The following is a 16,022-nucleotide window of genomic DNA, read 5'->3' on the forward strand; positions in this document are numbered from 1 at the left end:
CCATCTACCTTGATACAATGTTGTTTGGAGAAAGAAATAAAACAAGCCACCCTAATAATCGTTAAAATCAATTACTGTTTGATTGGGCTGTTGAATTTCTACTCTAGTTAGGGGCAGTAAAATCAACGGTTGTAGACGGATGAAACTGCTTAGAAATGATCAGCTGTATTGATTCTCCATCTTCTAAATTTTGAGCTTTATCAATGCTGCTTAATACTCTCTTTTGCAAATTCATCACTTCTTTTTGAAATGTATTCTGTAATGCGTAATCTTTGGCACTATCATTGATGCCATTATTATTTCGACTATGTTGCTATTCCTCTTGGTAATTTCATTATGCCGTCTGATGCGGTTTGACGTCTTATGCTGATGGTTGTTTATACCGGATTGTATATTGATTATGTCTAAAGTCGACTCAATAATACACGATGTATTTCAAGTACAAATTTATAATGTATACGACTTCGACTAACATTGTTTATCTGAAGCTAAGTAATATTACTACCCTGACTTCATAGCAGATATTGGTGTAGCAGAATTCGGGGCTATAACTCAAATCATTAAGTCACCGCTAGATCATATGTAATCCATGGATAAATAAATCCAATACAATGATCTAACCAATAATAGGCGTTAACTAGACAAACAATGCTACATGACCTAAATATGTTGGTATAACTCCTTATGTGTTTAGAATGGATTCATTAAGAATTAAACACTCATATGCCATAATATGGGAACTATTTTTAACATCTTTTCAGGCACCAATCAACTACAACATCGAGTCGAAAATAAAACCTTCATGAGAAATACAACTTAGATTGTTGCTAATTTTTTACGGACACTACGCTCGAAAAACGAATGTCTCAACTGCTGATCATTTCAGTTTGCAAGCTAGAATATAAGATCTCGTGCAATAACCAAAATCCAAGATTAATAAACAATTGACATATCAGAATATGACAATAGCATGTTAGGATAAATGAACTAGCACTGGTCTATTCATTATAATTACCGAACATATTACCTGTCTGCTTGTCTTCTCCTAATACAAGGGAAAAGGAAATCCATTTTTACTCTTGATGTATTGATATGAAATGCGGTTAAGTACAGAGATACATATCAGCATGTTTACAATTAAAATTGCAATGAATCCTAAGCAGCAACTGTTACTTAATCAAACTGTTTTTTTATTTTCATTTAAACACACAAATATTGGTACAAGGAGGCACCAAATAGATATGCGCCACATAAGTCACTCGATCTCTGAGAGGGCTGGAATACTGACTGGAATCCCAAACTGAAGCCATTTCGCGAGTCTTTGACCTTGACGTCTAATCAACAAGGTAGTGAAACAACGTCAGAAGGTGCAGTCCCGTGGTAGCCGGTGACCAACAAGTTCATACGCCATTTGTTCCTTCAGGATCCTGGAGCCCACATGCACCACTGGTTTGAAATTAGGGTTTTCCAACTCCCCTAGGTGAACCCTTTGTATCCACCAACCCGGTTAAAGCGCCGGACATCCGCTTTTCGTTCTCTCACTTTCGTAGACAACACTCCCACCGCTAGAATGCAATCAGTAGGACTTCCCTGACAGTGGCTGTATGTGCGTCGCCAGTCAGTCAGCTACAACGTAGGACCAGGCACATATATGCATCGGTCCAAGTTGCCATACCTCATTAACACAACAAGATGGACACCGAATTCATAAAAGTAGTTAATTCAGAGGTGGTAATATATAAAAGAAAGATTGCAATAAGGATATAGCACAGGAAGAAAGAATTAGTTCGTAGAAAGAATGATATAAAGCAATTTTAATCTCACGGTTTAAGGGAGGACAGAGAGTATATACACCTACGACACTGTGATTGATTCTGATTGTACATAGCCATGTGAGAGCATTTCGAGGAGAGCTTAATCTCCCCACTCTCGGTCGTACCAGGGCATTTGGAAGCAGTAACCTATGGTTGCTCGAAGTATTCACAATCTAATCTCAATATGTAGTGCCCGCAGTGTCGAGTCACCTAGACTGGTGGCCGCATTGGAACATGATCGATAGCATTCGATCTGCACTAATAAGGACTAGACAAGCATGAAATTGATCACCACCCAGTGATTAATCAATTGTGATTGCACAGAATAACTAGTATACACTCTAAACACATTTATATTCTCCAACCGAGCATAAGCGAAAGAGAAAACAACAACAACCATGTAAAAGTCGAATTATAATTTAGAAAAAAGGAATGGATTAAAAAAACAAGCACTATGATTAAAGAATGACCATAGATACCCATTACCTCTTTTTACCTATAGTCTATATTCTAAAAGATATGTGCACACAAAATACAAATGTATATGTATATATATTTATATAAGTAAAATATTATAGAAAATTAATATGGGAAATAATCGAAAATAGTAATTTTAGTAAACCATCGCATAGGAACACCACCATTAGGGATGAAAACATAGATCCTATCATTATTCATTGAAAAATGATCAAAACTCAACCAGTCATTGTACATACATACATACACACACGCACACGCACACATATACATGGGGGGAAAAATATGCACCACAAAAAATCTCTCATTCTTCATAGTCATAGGTCATAATATAATCGTGAGGGGAGAAAAAAAAGAGGGGATTATTAAAAAGGCAACATGAACAGAAAATCACAACAGTATTTTTTTTACAGAATGGTGATAAACACCTGTAATTTCGTTCCAAATAAATAATGATAATAATAATAATAATATGGAAAGTTTTTCACATCCTAGGATCGTTTAGATAACTCATTTGATAGCCAGTCTAATCCTTCGAATAGTCCTTCACCTTGAGTAGCACAAGCAAGTTGTATATGCCACTAAATTAAGACCATAATTTTTAAAAGAAACAAAACAACGTGATATGTACATTAATGATATACATAACTTAAACTATATGGTTATGTAGTTTGTGAATAAGAATTGAATTATGGCTTATCTGTAGAATTTACTACAAATGAAAAATAAATCTTATCAAGTTTGGGTGAACCTTTACTGTAGTAGTAAGACAATCAGGATCAAAGATTGCTCCTTTAAGTTTGTTGAGCGAAATACATAAAATACTGAAGTAGTTGAGCAAATCAATCAGCTTACTCGTGAGTATCATCAGCACTGGTAAGTGGGTCTGATGAAATCTCGACACCAGTTTAGAAAGCTCAGTTGACTTGTGCCGACGTACATTACTTGCAGTATATGGGGTGTTTACCTGCCAACCGAAACGACGAATATATCGACAGCTAATTCACTCAGCTCTACTTTACAGTTATGAAACACGGCTTCTGAACATAGAGAATACTCGTAGGTTACTAGTATTTGAAAATAAATACTATGCACTAATTTCTCATGCACGATAGGATCATCGAGTGGTCAATGTTGAGGCCAGAAAGTATACTACATAATGGTTAGGACATGTAATACGCATGTCCAACCACCGTCTACGGCAACACGCGGAGTTGGCTGATGGTTTAGTAGTATGTTGGACGTCCGAACCAAAGAAATGCAAGGACTAAATTTATCTGACATGATAGGCAAGACTAGTGAAACAGAGCAGGATGAACTTTTGCTAATAGAGACAAATGAAGCATACAGATGGCCATTAAAAGTTAGTTCCCTAGCGATTAAGTAAAATGTACTTATGATCTATATACATTGCAATTCATTTTAAAAACTACATTTGTGGAGAAGTGATATACAGTTTGAAAAACTTTTACCTGATTAGTCTATTCGAAACGTGTTACTTAACGAGATTATACAATTCACCATCTGGTATTAAAACGGCTACTGCTGATATCGTTGAAACACACTTAAATATTGCTCGTTTCCAAAATAAAATGGTACGTGATCTTAACTTCTAATCTCATATTCAGCAAAAACACTTTAGAATCACATTGGACGGTTCTATCCTAGTCTTTTATTTCATATACGTTGATTCACAGATAGTAATACTGAACAAAAATCAGCTGCGTTACACGGTAAGGTGAATAAAACTACATAACTACATGTTAATAAAGGAGTGACAAAAAATGAGGAGAAAAATTCAATTTATCCACTTACAGGTCTATTTCGAATATCGCGTAAACGCAACTTTTCAGCAACTTCCGCAGTAGACATAGCATTCGGTAAATCTTGTTTATTTGCAAAAACTAAAATAACAACATCTCGTAGTTCATCCTCCAAAAGCATTTTATTCAATTCCTCAGCAGATTCACTGATACGATCACGATCATTGCTATCAACCACAAATATGAGACCCTGGAACGTATTGTGATAAACACATCAAATTTACTTGTGTATTCTGGAAATAATGTCTCCATAGGCGTCGAATTTTATCTTGACCACCTACATCCCATACTGTGAAATTAATATTTTTGTACTCTACAGTTTCTACATTGAATCCAATTGTTGGAATTGTTGTGACTACTTCACCCAACTTAAGCTTGTACAGTATTGTCGTTTTCCCTGCAGCATCAAGTCCGACTGTAAAAATCAAAACAGATTAATTTATGTGGTAAAGGTACATGGACAAAACAACCGAGGTTAAAAATAAAAAAACAAAATGGAAGACATTACAAGCTTTTAGTTGAAGTGTGCCAAACCAGATGGATTTCCAGAAAAACGTTTAAAGAAAATCTTATCCGACTTGGTGATTGAGAGTAGATACACACACAACTTTCACACACATCGAGGTGTTATCCGATTGGTCATAAGATCTATTTTACCTTCATTTGGACTATGTGACACTGAAAAGTTTTACATCAATGTGGTAAAAGGTCAAATATATAAACTCGTAGATGGTTTTAAAGGTTTACATTACTTGTAACCAAGTTTGTGATGCATAGCAAGACAAGTGTTTATCTGTTTATATTAAAGACAACGTATTTTTATATCTAATTAATATCTACAATGTTAATTTTAAGGTTCTTGAACTTCAGGAATTAAATTACTTTCAACCCATAGAACAGAAATGAAAACAAGTGATCGCCATAAACAAACAACTGATAAAATATGGTATTATACACTTGGACCTAAGTCACAGTTTGTATAGAAAATAATGATACTCACGAAGCAACTGAAAAGGTGATTGAATGAGACTTACTACTTGGAAGTCGACTGTTCCAGATAATATGCGAGTTTCACATTGCGTTATTACCTAGATACGATAGATGGTGCAGTCACACAAGTAGTGATTAGCGTAGTCTACTCAAGCTACTGTGCAACCACCGTGAAATATACACACACTTCCCCATAAAAAGACACCTGACACAAAACTTGTTCACATTTGCCAAATAGAAAATGTCATGTGGTACGAAGGTAACACGGCTAGCGTGGTGTAGGTATTTAACCATTAATTTACTCGTGTAGTGTCAAAAACATAGACATACGCCTAACTACATATATGTCTAAAGGTAGTGTGGAATACTACACAACGTACAAAGCAATTTGGCACTTCTGATCTATATTAATACTAGGAGAATTTGTCCGGCGTATTAAGGGACCATAAGAAACATGTACGTTCCTGAACCAAATTCTATGCGTTAAAGGGCCAGGGAAACTAATGTCAACACTGAACGGTTACTCAGAAAGCTCTTAAGTCAGTGAAATAAGTACTAGGCGAAAATGCTCAACAACCTGTATCCTATGTGTATATAGTTTCTGACTCGGTTCTACAGAGGAGCATTAACTAATGGTCTGAAGCAAATAACGGAGTGTAACTAAAAGTTTACATACGTTAATAACAATAAGATAACCAGCTGAACCTCGATATACAGAAAAACAGCACTTATATCAGGTATGTTGTCACTGAAAGATCTGATACACAATAATAGCACAAAAAGATAAACTGGTCTCTCTCACTCATTAAAATCCTCATGGACTTCTTCCCAAATAATCTTTGGAAGACCGATGAGATTGTCAGACCCATGATGCGTACACGTAATGCCGTAACGCAAACCCTTTAAAGTTCGTTCACTAAATAATTCAAACAATGAAGCTCATTCTCTAACTTCAGTCTTCAGTGGTACTAATCTAGTTCACTTTAATAGAGGTCCGAAAATTGCCAGATATTTCAAATTCACTAGTAGCTTGTTATGTCACACATCAAATGATTCACTGAAGTCCATACGAAATACATCTACTTTTACGACCGGCTGAATTCCTTGAGGAGTTAGTGTTAACTAACCTCATCCTCTGTCTTTTATTATCAGAACAGTTTGAACCTTCTGTTCGATTCGGATATGATTTCAAAATCTCTCAACTATACATTAGCCTCATATGAGTGTAGCGGTAAATAAGTCCCCAAAATCAATAGCTCTGTAAGTCTTCGAAAATTGATGCTGACCGCATTAGTTTTAATGGACTCACTTAGTTGAAGCCGCTTTGTCACGCATCTGCATTAGATCATGAGTGGGTATGCCGTGCCCGACTTCTCCGACAACCGCTGGTCAGCTCATATCAGTCACTTTTCGATAAATCGATAGCTTATCAAACATATCTTCTAAACTCTTTGCTTCTGACTCCTGATTTAACTGGGTTGGCTCGTTTTGATTATAAGTGTTACCAGTTAGGGTATTGTCAGACTCAAAATACTTGTGGCATTTTTAGTGTTGAGCCCGACGAAATCTGATATACCTATTTGTAAACTGTAGGAGTGTTCCTTGTTGGGACTTTATATATCATTTCCATACTTTGATTTTTATATGCTTCGATAATTTTTTACGTGTTTACCGATTTTTCTTCCTGTTCATTGCTATACTTTATATTCGTCATGACCGAACAGACTCCCAGGTTACTCAAGATCAAGACTCTTAGGCCACCGTCATCCCAGCTAATGCCATTCTGGCCCAACAAAATAGGAGGCTGGTCCTGCTACTCGGAAGCTGACTTCCAGAAGCACGGCGTGACTGATCCACGTTCACAATTCATCACGGTAGTGAAGGCACTACCGTTCAAATTGAACAGGTTTGTCACACCTAGTATGTTCCCTAGAGATATTTCGTAATCTTACAAAACTCTAAAAAGATCTCTTCCCAGACGCAGGGAACTAACCGATCGACGAAGGTTGGATCAACTGCTCAATAAGATCGATCTATAACACGGTTCAATGGCAAGCGTGATGTCATAAATGAGGGCGGTCATTGGCCAACGGACCTCCGACTATGGACCGTTTGGTCATTTTTATTGTCCAAGTTTCCTCAACGATTGCGAGCAATGCTTGCCTCATTTCGAAACAACGCCGTAGATGAGTTGGCTGCATCTTCCGACCGAATTTCGGCGATCGCCAGAACTTGAGACGCCAAGGTCTATTCAGCCAAATAAAAACCTCAAACGACACAAAATGACGTTACGGAACTCTGTTATACTCTGACACGTTACCTTCGTGTTCACTATGACCGTAGACGATCCCAAACTCCTTAGCAGATAGCTTAATGTAAACAACCTTTCTCTAAATCACGAGAGATAGATAACCCTGATTGCTGCTGGACCTTGTCTTCGGACGACTGCAAGAGCACGGCGTTACTGCAAACATTCGAAAATGTCAAATCAGAAATGACTTCCTAGATTTTCTCGGACACACGATTGGTGCTCAAGGCATGTGACCTCTGAAAATCAAGGTTGCAACCATTCTGTATTACCAAGAACCGACCACAATCAGGAAACTAAGCACGTTATCTTCGACAACCTTGAAACTCTTTATTAAACAGATGGGAACAGGTAAGTGAATTTCACTACGTGACGTACCTACAGGTTGTAATCGTCCCTTAGGATCCAAACAATATCGACGCATCATCTCCAAAACGTAGCACAAACTTTCTCGTTCAGGTGTTCGAGCAACAATCAAGCTCACCGCAGACTCTGTTTGGCCTGATATGAATAAAGACATAAGGGGGTAAGCACGCTCGTGTGTAAACTGTCAAAAATCTAAAGTGATTGGACACAACGAATATCCCTTAGGTTCATTCAAAACTATCGACACTTGTTTTGGTATGATCCTTACCAGATTGAAACGAATGCTCTTACCTTCTAATATATGTAGACCGTTTCACACGACGGACAGAAGCAGTACCCATTGAGGACATTACTGCTGAAAAATGGCCTGCACCTTAGTCGAATGGTTAGTCGTGAACTTCGACATCGCATCAACTACCAATACGCCAGTTCGAATATGGGCTTTTCCATTGTCTAACTACACTAGTAGGAATCACGCGATTCCGAAAGACTGCCTACCACCCACAAGCAAACGGGTTGATGAGAAGCTTTCATTGACAGCCTAAAGCTTCACTCTCAGCTGCAATCGCGTCATAATAGGACGACGCTCTTCCATTCATTTTGCTCGGCACTTGTAACACAGCGTTATATGAAGTTAGATGCATCGCAAAACAACTGGTTTGCTGAATGACACTCAAACTCCTAAGAGAATTGTTGGACCATTTATCTTTTTCGATGAATGTAAATCTAACTTACAACGTGAGCAGGCTTACGAACACTACCTTTAGTTAAAGCTGATTCCACACGACCCCAGACAACTGATGTTTACATTTAGCCTGCCTTACGACAAAGTAAATGCGTTTTTGTACGTTGTTATCCGCACACAGAAGACTCTGCGGAGTCCTCCATCGTAAACCGAAGTGCCACTTTATCGTTACATACGGAACCAGCATTGAATGTCTTGAGGTCACTCATTTAGAAGGAAACCCTAATTATATTTACTTTCCTCCCGAACAGTGAACGGATACTAGCTTCACGACTACGATACCATCCCCGATAATTAACGAATACGTCAAAACTTCACAGTTATCCGAAAAGGGGCCAAAAACAACGCGCTACAGAAGATGGGCTAGGTTTCCAGAACACTTAAATGACTACTGCGTATAGGTCACTGCACAACGTTTTGTTGTACCTCGCTTATTTGTATTATTGTGTCGAAAAACAGATATTTTAGAACACATACATACATGTGTGTTGTTTCTCAAAAAACCGAAACTAAACCACTGATCAAAATCTTTTTAACACTATCTCATGTTGTCTGTTCGCATCCATACCAGATTTTCTTTACACGTTTTGCATTCTTGCACAAGTAAGATTGCATTTCGGCATGCTTTTAGACTTTTCATATTTAGTTCACCAGGAAGGCTGGAAAAGGTGAAAATCCGACGAAGAATACAATGGATCGAAGTTTTTATCATAGGTTTTTTATTGTTACATTGTACACATAGTTCCAAATTTCACGGAAAGGCGACCAGAAACTGTTGTACATATTAAGCTATCGCATATGCATTCATCAACGACACGGTCGTTGGGTTTAAATTGCTTGCTGGCCACGCCTTACAGTCATCAGTACCCCACTAATGTACGAGTGAGCTGAAGTGGTAAATAAATCTCCAAAACAAATGATTTTGTAAGTTCTTGACATGGATGCTGACCGTGTTAGTTTTACCGGACACATCCTAGCTTTAGGAGTCTGGTCACACTTGCTCAACAGATCGCGAGTGTGAACGCCCTGCTACACATCTCTTGCAACTACTAGCCAGCCCAGACCAAACACTTGTCGACACGTCGATAGCTTTCCAAGCATATCTTTGAACCCCTTTACTTCTGGCTTCTAACTTGACTAGAAGAGTGTTACGTGAAAAGACGCGTTCTCTCTCCTTCTGATATATACCTCTGTAGTCTTCCGTTTATCTGTTTGTGTCTCTATTGATTGCCATATTTCATTCAGACGGTAACTGCCTTCTTATATGTATCTCTTCCAGGTAAATGGTCCGAGTGATGTTGGCATCAACACTATCCATTTCTGTTGTACTGTGACTTCCTTCAATGTACTGGGAAACTCCTTGGGATTTCACGAAGTTCTCGCAACAAACATGTGTATGGACTTTTATTTCGTGCGTTATTGTTAAGTGAGAAGCGAAGATTAAGTCTGTAAAACAAGAGTGATCAGGAAGTATACGGCGGAGGCCGCAAATACAAAGTTTCAGAGATTAGTTACCAAATATTGACGGGTCAAAAGTCTCATTTTGGCCTGAAGTTGTGTGAATTTTAGTAAGATATGATCAATATTGTGCTTGGCAAGTGTCATAATGAGCACAACGTAAAGGCTCAGGTATTCATAAAGACAAGATTAAACACAGTGGTAAGTGATTCCAACAAACATTAGCTGAAAGTTATCGAGTTACGCCCGATGAACATTTGTAGTGGCATTGGACCATAACCACACAATCTTCAAAGCTGAACACAAGACTACTCAGAAAATAGATATTCAATATTTAGCACGGAGAAATACCTAACAATGGAGAAGGCGCGGAGAAGGAATTGAATGGACTGGGTTTGATCGGATGGCATGGCTCGTCCATGCAGGCGTGGTCCATCTCAATGTTACTTTATATCTTCTATTCATATTAAATATATTGTTCTTTCTCTAGCCTAACCTTGTTCTACATCATGTATTGGTAATTGATACGATACAGTGAGTTGGTGTAGTCGATGGTGTGACTTCCACGTAAGATCTTATAGATTAGGCAGTTATATCATGACAAATCTACAAATTTAGGATTAGGTCTATTATTAGAGCAGTACTAATATCATAGTAGACCATAATTCTACACATTCACGTCAGATATACCAGCCCTAAATCAACGTAACACGATTTTTAAATATTTAGGTTCATGTGAAATAATAAACCCGGACATTCAGTAGCAGCGCTCAGAATTGTGGACGTCCATGATCACCGGAATTGCACAATTTAAATGTAAGCGAATAACGGTTAACAGATAACCCACTATGGTAATAGAAACGTCAGAATAAGACAACACAGTCATTTATTCCTTTATTTTATATAAGTATCGTGCTTTATATTTTCTCCCATTGAATGAATTTTTTTTTGAGGTCGACGTTCTCCTCTTGCTCCCATCCTTTATTCAGTAAGCGTTTTGATCAAATAATGAAAGTTGTTTCCAGCAATTTTATTTATGATTAAAGAGTGCATATGCAGGGATTACAATACAATACTGAATTTTCCACCAATTTACACCGACTACTATAGGACGCCGAATCATCCACTAAACATTATCCAAATGAAGGACAACAAACTCAGATTAAGTGAAAATTAGCGTCGTCCCCGAACCTGTTGTAGCTACTTTGCTTCTGACATATTGACTAATTTTGCTATGCTACCTCAGAAAAGTCTTCCCGGTATTAGTCTGATGTCTCTTTGAAGTACAGAATAAAGCCCATCATATGAATCTTAGCATAGTATTTAAAGCGAATCAGTTATGTGTGTAAGAATGGTCGCGGATGAAATAAAATTGAATGCAAGTCGGTCCTTTAGATAGAAGTTGTGTGTGTGATCTAGAGATATATCAAGTATGATTGAATATATCTACTATATTCGTTCGTCCGATATTTGAAAAATTCTGTCTTTTAGATCAAATATACCATTACCTTACATTTAGTGACTCATTAATGATGTGGTAGAGACGCAGTGAATGGTGACTTACAAAAGTCTGTGAATGTGACTATTATGTTTAACACTTCTGAGTCTAGTTTGATTTGTGTAGGTTTTTACAAGCTAGATATTATATTCTGAAATGTTGGCCACTGCTGCAAATTATGTCAATTACTGTAAGTTTGGAATGATAAGATTGTATAACATTCTGATTATATTCATCCTCTAAATCTTGTGCAAAGAACAGTAAGGAAAAATTTGAATGGTTATTATGAAAGCATTGATAAAATTGCATAAGAAAGAATGAGTACAGACGACTGCTACGTTTAACAGTATGAAATTACGCGTTGAAACGTATGGTAACTTGTACAAGTCTTCGTGGATTAGGGATCACATTTCAAAGTGGTTGTTGATTTCAGATGCTTCCGTTAGTGATGCCAGTTTTTAAGTTATTTACGGGAGAATACATTCTGGGAGACATAACAGTAGTGCGTTATAATAAGGAAATATCTGACTTTTCTGTGTAATTAAGTGCTCTGTGAATGGTAATGAAGCACAACAAGATGATCTAGAGTAACGTAACGTTATATCAAATATGGAGTGTTAGTGAATCGCTCTACATGATTTATAGTTGTATCACTCTTCTGTAATTTCTACATTGTATTGGCCGTTTTTTGAAGCTATTACACTTACATCAATCTCAAAGTTGGGTGTAAACGACCTAGTAGACTAACCTGCATAATCAAGATCCCTAGACTGTAGTTATTTGACCCATTAGTTATTATTGTTTAATTTTGGCTTTCATCATTATTATTATTTGGTCTTAACTCATTTTAAACTTTATTTTCAATTGTGTGCTATAAGAATGATTGCATAAATCCACAACAGTGTGTACTTGGAGGGATTTTCATACACGAAACTTTCTAAAGGGATCTTACAGAAAGAGTTTAGATGTTCAGTTGCCGAGCAAGATGGTGAGTGTCAGTTGAGTATTTATACTTGAATTAGGATAAAAACGTGTTAATGTAAACGGTTTAAGGCTTATTTAGTATATTTGTAGAGGGAGTTCACGCTAGATATATATTAATTGATGGATGGACTACAAGGTTTGCATATCAGAAGTAAAATGCACAAGATGTACAGGATGATTTGATAATCCGATTATGGTGCGCCCTACAAACTAACTAGTTGATAAAATATTTAAGTCACATGGAAAAAAATTTCTACCTCCAGTAATCATACTTCGACTATTGTCATGAACTTCAGTCTGTGTTGGAGTTAATTCGACACTTATGCTTTCAGTTTACAGGAGATTTGCCTGGCGAAAAAACGACACTACGTTATAATAATTACCAGTTATTAAATGATGGATTTTCAACCAGTAGTTTTATCAATTACATCGACCACACTACATGACAATTAATTCCTGAAAATGATTTATGACGATGTTGAAAAGCCAACACGAGTAACTAGTTGCAGTGTTTGTTGAGCATTCGCTAATGGAAAACCAGTAGCGCTTTTTTCTATGCCTAATAACTTTGATACCTCATAATCTGTCCATATTCAACAATTTCGAAATGTCATAAATTCAAAAGGGGTTGATAAACACTAGTGAAGCTCATTTATTTGATTACATTACAAACCTTGATGGAAATATTCACTCATTTGGTGTAATCTTTAATAATGAACTTCAGACTTTCTATTTTGAACAGTGATCTGGCTAACAACTATTCAACAGTTAAGTTACTACATTGGTGCAGTACGGTTATATCACAAGGTGGTAAATTTCTTATCACCTATGGTCCTAACCATGTTGAACGTTTGCCCAGACGACGAATTTCATAGCCAAATACATAACCCGGATACATACAGAAATGATGAATATAATGGGTATGGTGAAGATTTTAGCGATGGTATGAATAGTCAAATCCGAATGTTATAAAGATGACATGACGCAAAATTATTTGTAAGCCATATTAACGTACGAGTTGATGTACAATCATAAACAAATTAACAATCAAATATAGGATTCACGCATGACTTACGCAACCAGTAATAATGGAAATAGAAACTTTGGTGGGTTTAATTGTAGCACCAGGATATAATGACAACTTTCCAACTGAAATGCTGGATTTGATACTACCAGTATCAATAATACAATTGTGAGAAGCACCACTGGACAAATGTAATTGTCTTTGAATATGAACTGGACCACTGGAAGTCGTAAATAAGGATAGTATATGATTATAAGAATCACCCAGATTAAAAGAATCCGAAGTAAAATATTAAGTAATACTTGGGGCTAACTCAACTGTAGTTTTACAAACAGATTGGATGTGCCTCATTTCATCAAACAAAGCATTCATCATGGTCGCAGACACATGAATCAAGTAAGTGAAATTTACCACAGGATAAGCATTCGCGAAACTAGTGCTCATCTCTGAAAATTTCTTTGAAACTTCCCAATGAATCGTTATCCATGTTTTCATAACAACAACGATGATCGTTAATTAAACGTCTATATATATGACTTTGAGTACGCATAGGATTAGAATGACTAAGTTATGAAGTAGAATTCCTAACATCCTGGAAATTCATGCACCATCTCACAATCAAAAAGTGCTGCTTTTATTTCTTGGAATGAGTTTTTGGGTTTCTGAATTAATTCTCTTTCGGAAATATTTATTACAGCAACCAACTGACCACGAGGTTGAGTTTCTAATCGGCCTCTGAAATCGCACTTCGCGGTCTGTTTCTGTAGTCCAAGTGTAAAGTCATCAACTTTCTGATCATTATGTCACATCGTTTCATGAAACTTCGATCTATCTCTGCATTCAAATTTAACACACTGTACGTCACTAGGTAGCAATTCCTTGACAGATTCATATGGCGATGAAATTGGCTTCTCTGGAAAAGCCGGATTCTTTAGCAGGTTATAAGCTCCAAGTGTGGTAGAACTCAAGGTATCCCAAATCATAAAGACTATCGGATTCTGCAGAACTAATGGGATCAAGTCGTTAGACACTCCACAATGGACTCTGTTAAAGATGTTGAACCATAACTTAACACCAAGAAGTAAGTACACGTAAAATGATTTGTGTACGCCTGCTCATCAAAGGGGAATTGTATGTTGGATTTACGTCACCCGTTTGAAAGTAGATGGATACATTTTGACGGGACGGTCAGGAAGTCGAGCGACGGGTTCTAGAGCACATATTACATGTTTTCGTGCATCGTGGGCGTCGTTATTTTTCAGTTGTTAACAGAATTTTTCCGCCACACATCGATTTTTGTAATGTTTGTGTTTGTTACATAGCTTTTTTTCCGGTGTCCGTCAAGGCTGTCCACTTTCTCCATTTTTGTTTAACTTTACTATAGACCTATTGATGGAAATAACATTCTCGTCTACTGAATTCTCGGGTATTGATCTCCTTCTAGGAGGCCCACTTATCGACTTAGAATACGCAGATGATATAGTCCTGTTTGGTGAAGACGCTGATAAAATGCAGAGTCTTCTGGTAGCACTGAGCAACAATGCCAGAATGTTTGGAATGCGCTTCTCTCCCTCTAAATGCAAGTTGTTGCTTCAGGACTGGTCTGCGTCAACACTTGAACTAAGGATAGGGAGTGAAGTAGTCGAACGCGTCGACAACTTCACTTATCTTAGAAGTCTGATCAGCCCTAATGGGTTGGTGTCTGACGAAATCTCAGCACGGATCCGAAAAGCTCGTTTGGCTTTTGCCAACTTACGTCACCTATAGCGAAGGCGAAATATCCGTCTATCAATAAAAGGACGAGTATACTGCGCGGCAGTCCGTTCTGTTTTAATTTACGGCAACGAAACATGGCCATTAAGAGTAGAAGGCACTCGCAAGCCACTAGTATTTGACCACAGATGCCTCAGAAATATTGCTGGCGTCTGCTGCGTTCACCAAATAAATAATAGTGAGGTTAGACGCAGGGTATTAGGGAAGGATGGCAAATCAGTCGATGAGGTTGTGAGTCTTCATCGACTGAGATGGTTGGGTCACGTGTTACGTATGCCTGAACACCGATTACCACGACGTGCAACGCAAACCGGTGTAGGAGATGGTTGGAAGAGGGTTAAGGGCGGCCAAACCAAAACGTGGCATCAGTGCTTGAAGTCACTAACTTCTAGTCTGAGCCATGTTGGTAGATGCAGACTACTTTGTTGGGGTCCGCGTGACTATCGTAACCAATGGTTGGAGACTCTTGGTGACATGGCTCAGAATCGATCACAATGGCGTCGGTGTATACACTCTTTGTTTTCCCTTAAACTAAGAGATTAAAATTGCTTCATATCTTTCTTTCTACGAACTAATTCTTTCTTGCTGCACTATATCCTTATTGCAATCTTTCTTTTATATATTAGCACCTCTGAATTAACTACTTTTATGAATCCGTTGTCCATCTTGTTGTGTTAATGAGGCATGGCAACTTGGACCGATGCATATATGTGCCTGGTCCTACGTTGCAACTGACTGACTGATTTTTGTTCAGGTTTACCA

General features: G+C 37.6%; 1 protein-coding gene across 1 annotated transcript; it reads right to left on the reverse strand.

Annotated features, from left to right (window-relative positions):
- Positions 1 to 2,782: 2,782 nt before the first annotated feature.
- Positions 2,783 to 6,008, reverse strand: ARF4 (ADP-ribosylation factor 4; the record flags this gene model as incomplete). Its single annotated transcript, XM_012939510.2, has 4 exons — positions 5,907 to 6,008; positions 4,339 to 4,529; positions 4,107 to 4,304; positions 2,783 to 2,872 (listed from the first exon to the last, which is right to left on the reverse strand). Exons 1-4 carry the CDS (start codon positions 5,971 to 5,973, stop codon positions 2,783 to 2,785), a joined length of 546 nt encoding a protein of 181 aa, XP_012794964.1. The 5' UTR covers positions 5,974 to 6,008.
- Positions 6,009 to 16,022: the final 10,014 nt, after the last annotated feature.

Source organism: Schistosoma haematobium, chromosome 2 (assembly GCF_000699445.3).
Source record: "Schistosoma haematobium chromosome 2, whole genome shotgun sequence".
Lineage (NCBI taxonomy): Eukaryota > Metazoa > Platyhelminthes > Trematoda > Strigeidida > Schistosomatidae > Schistosoma > Schistosoma haematobium.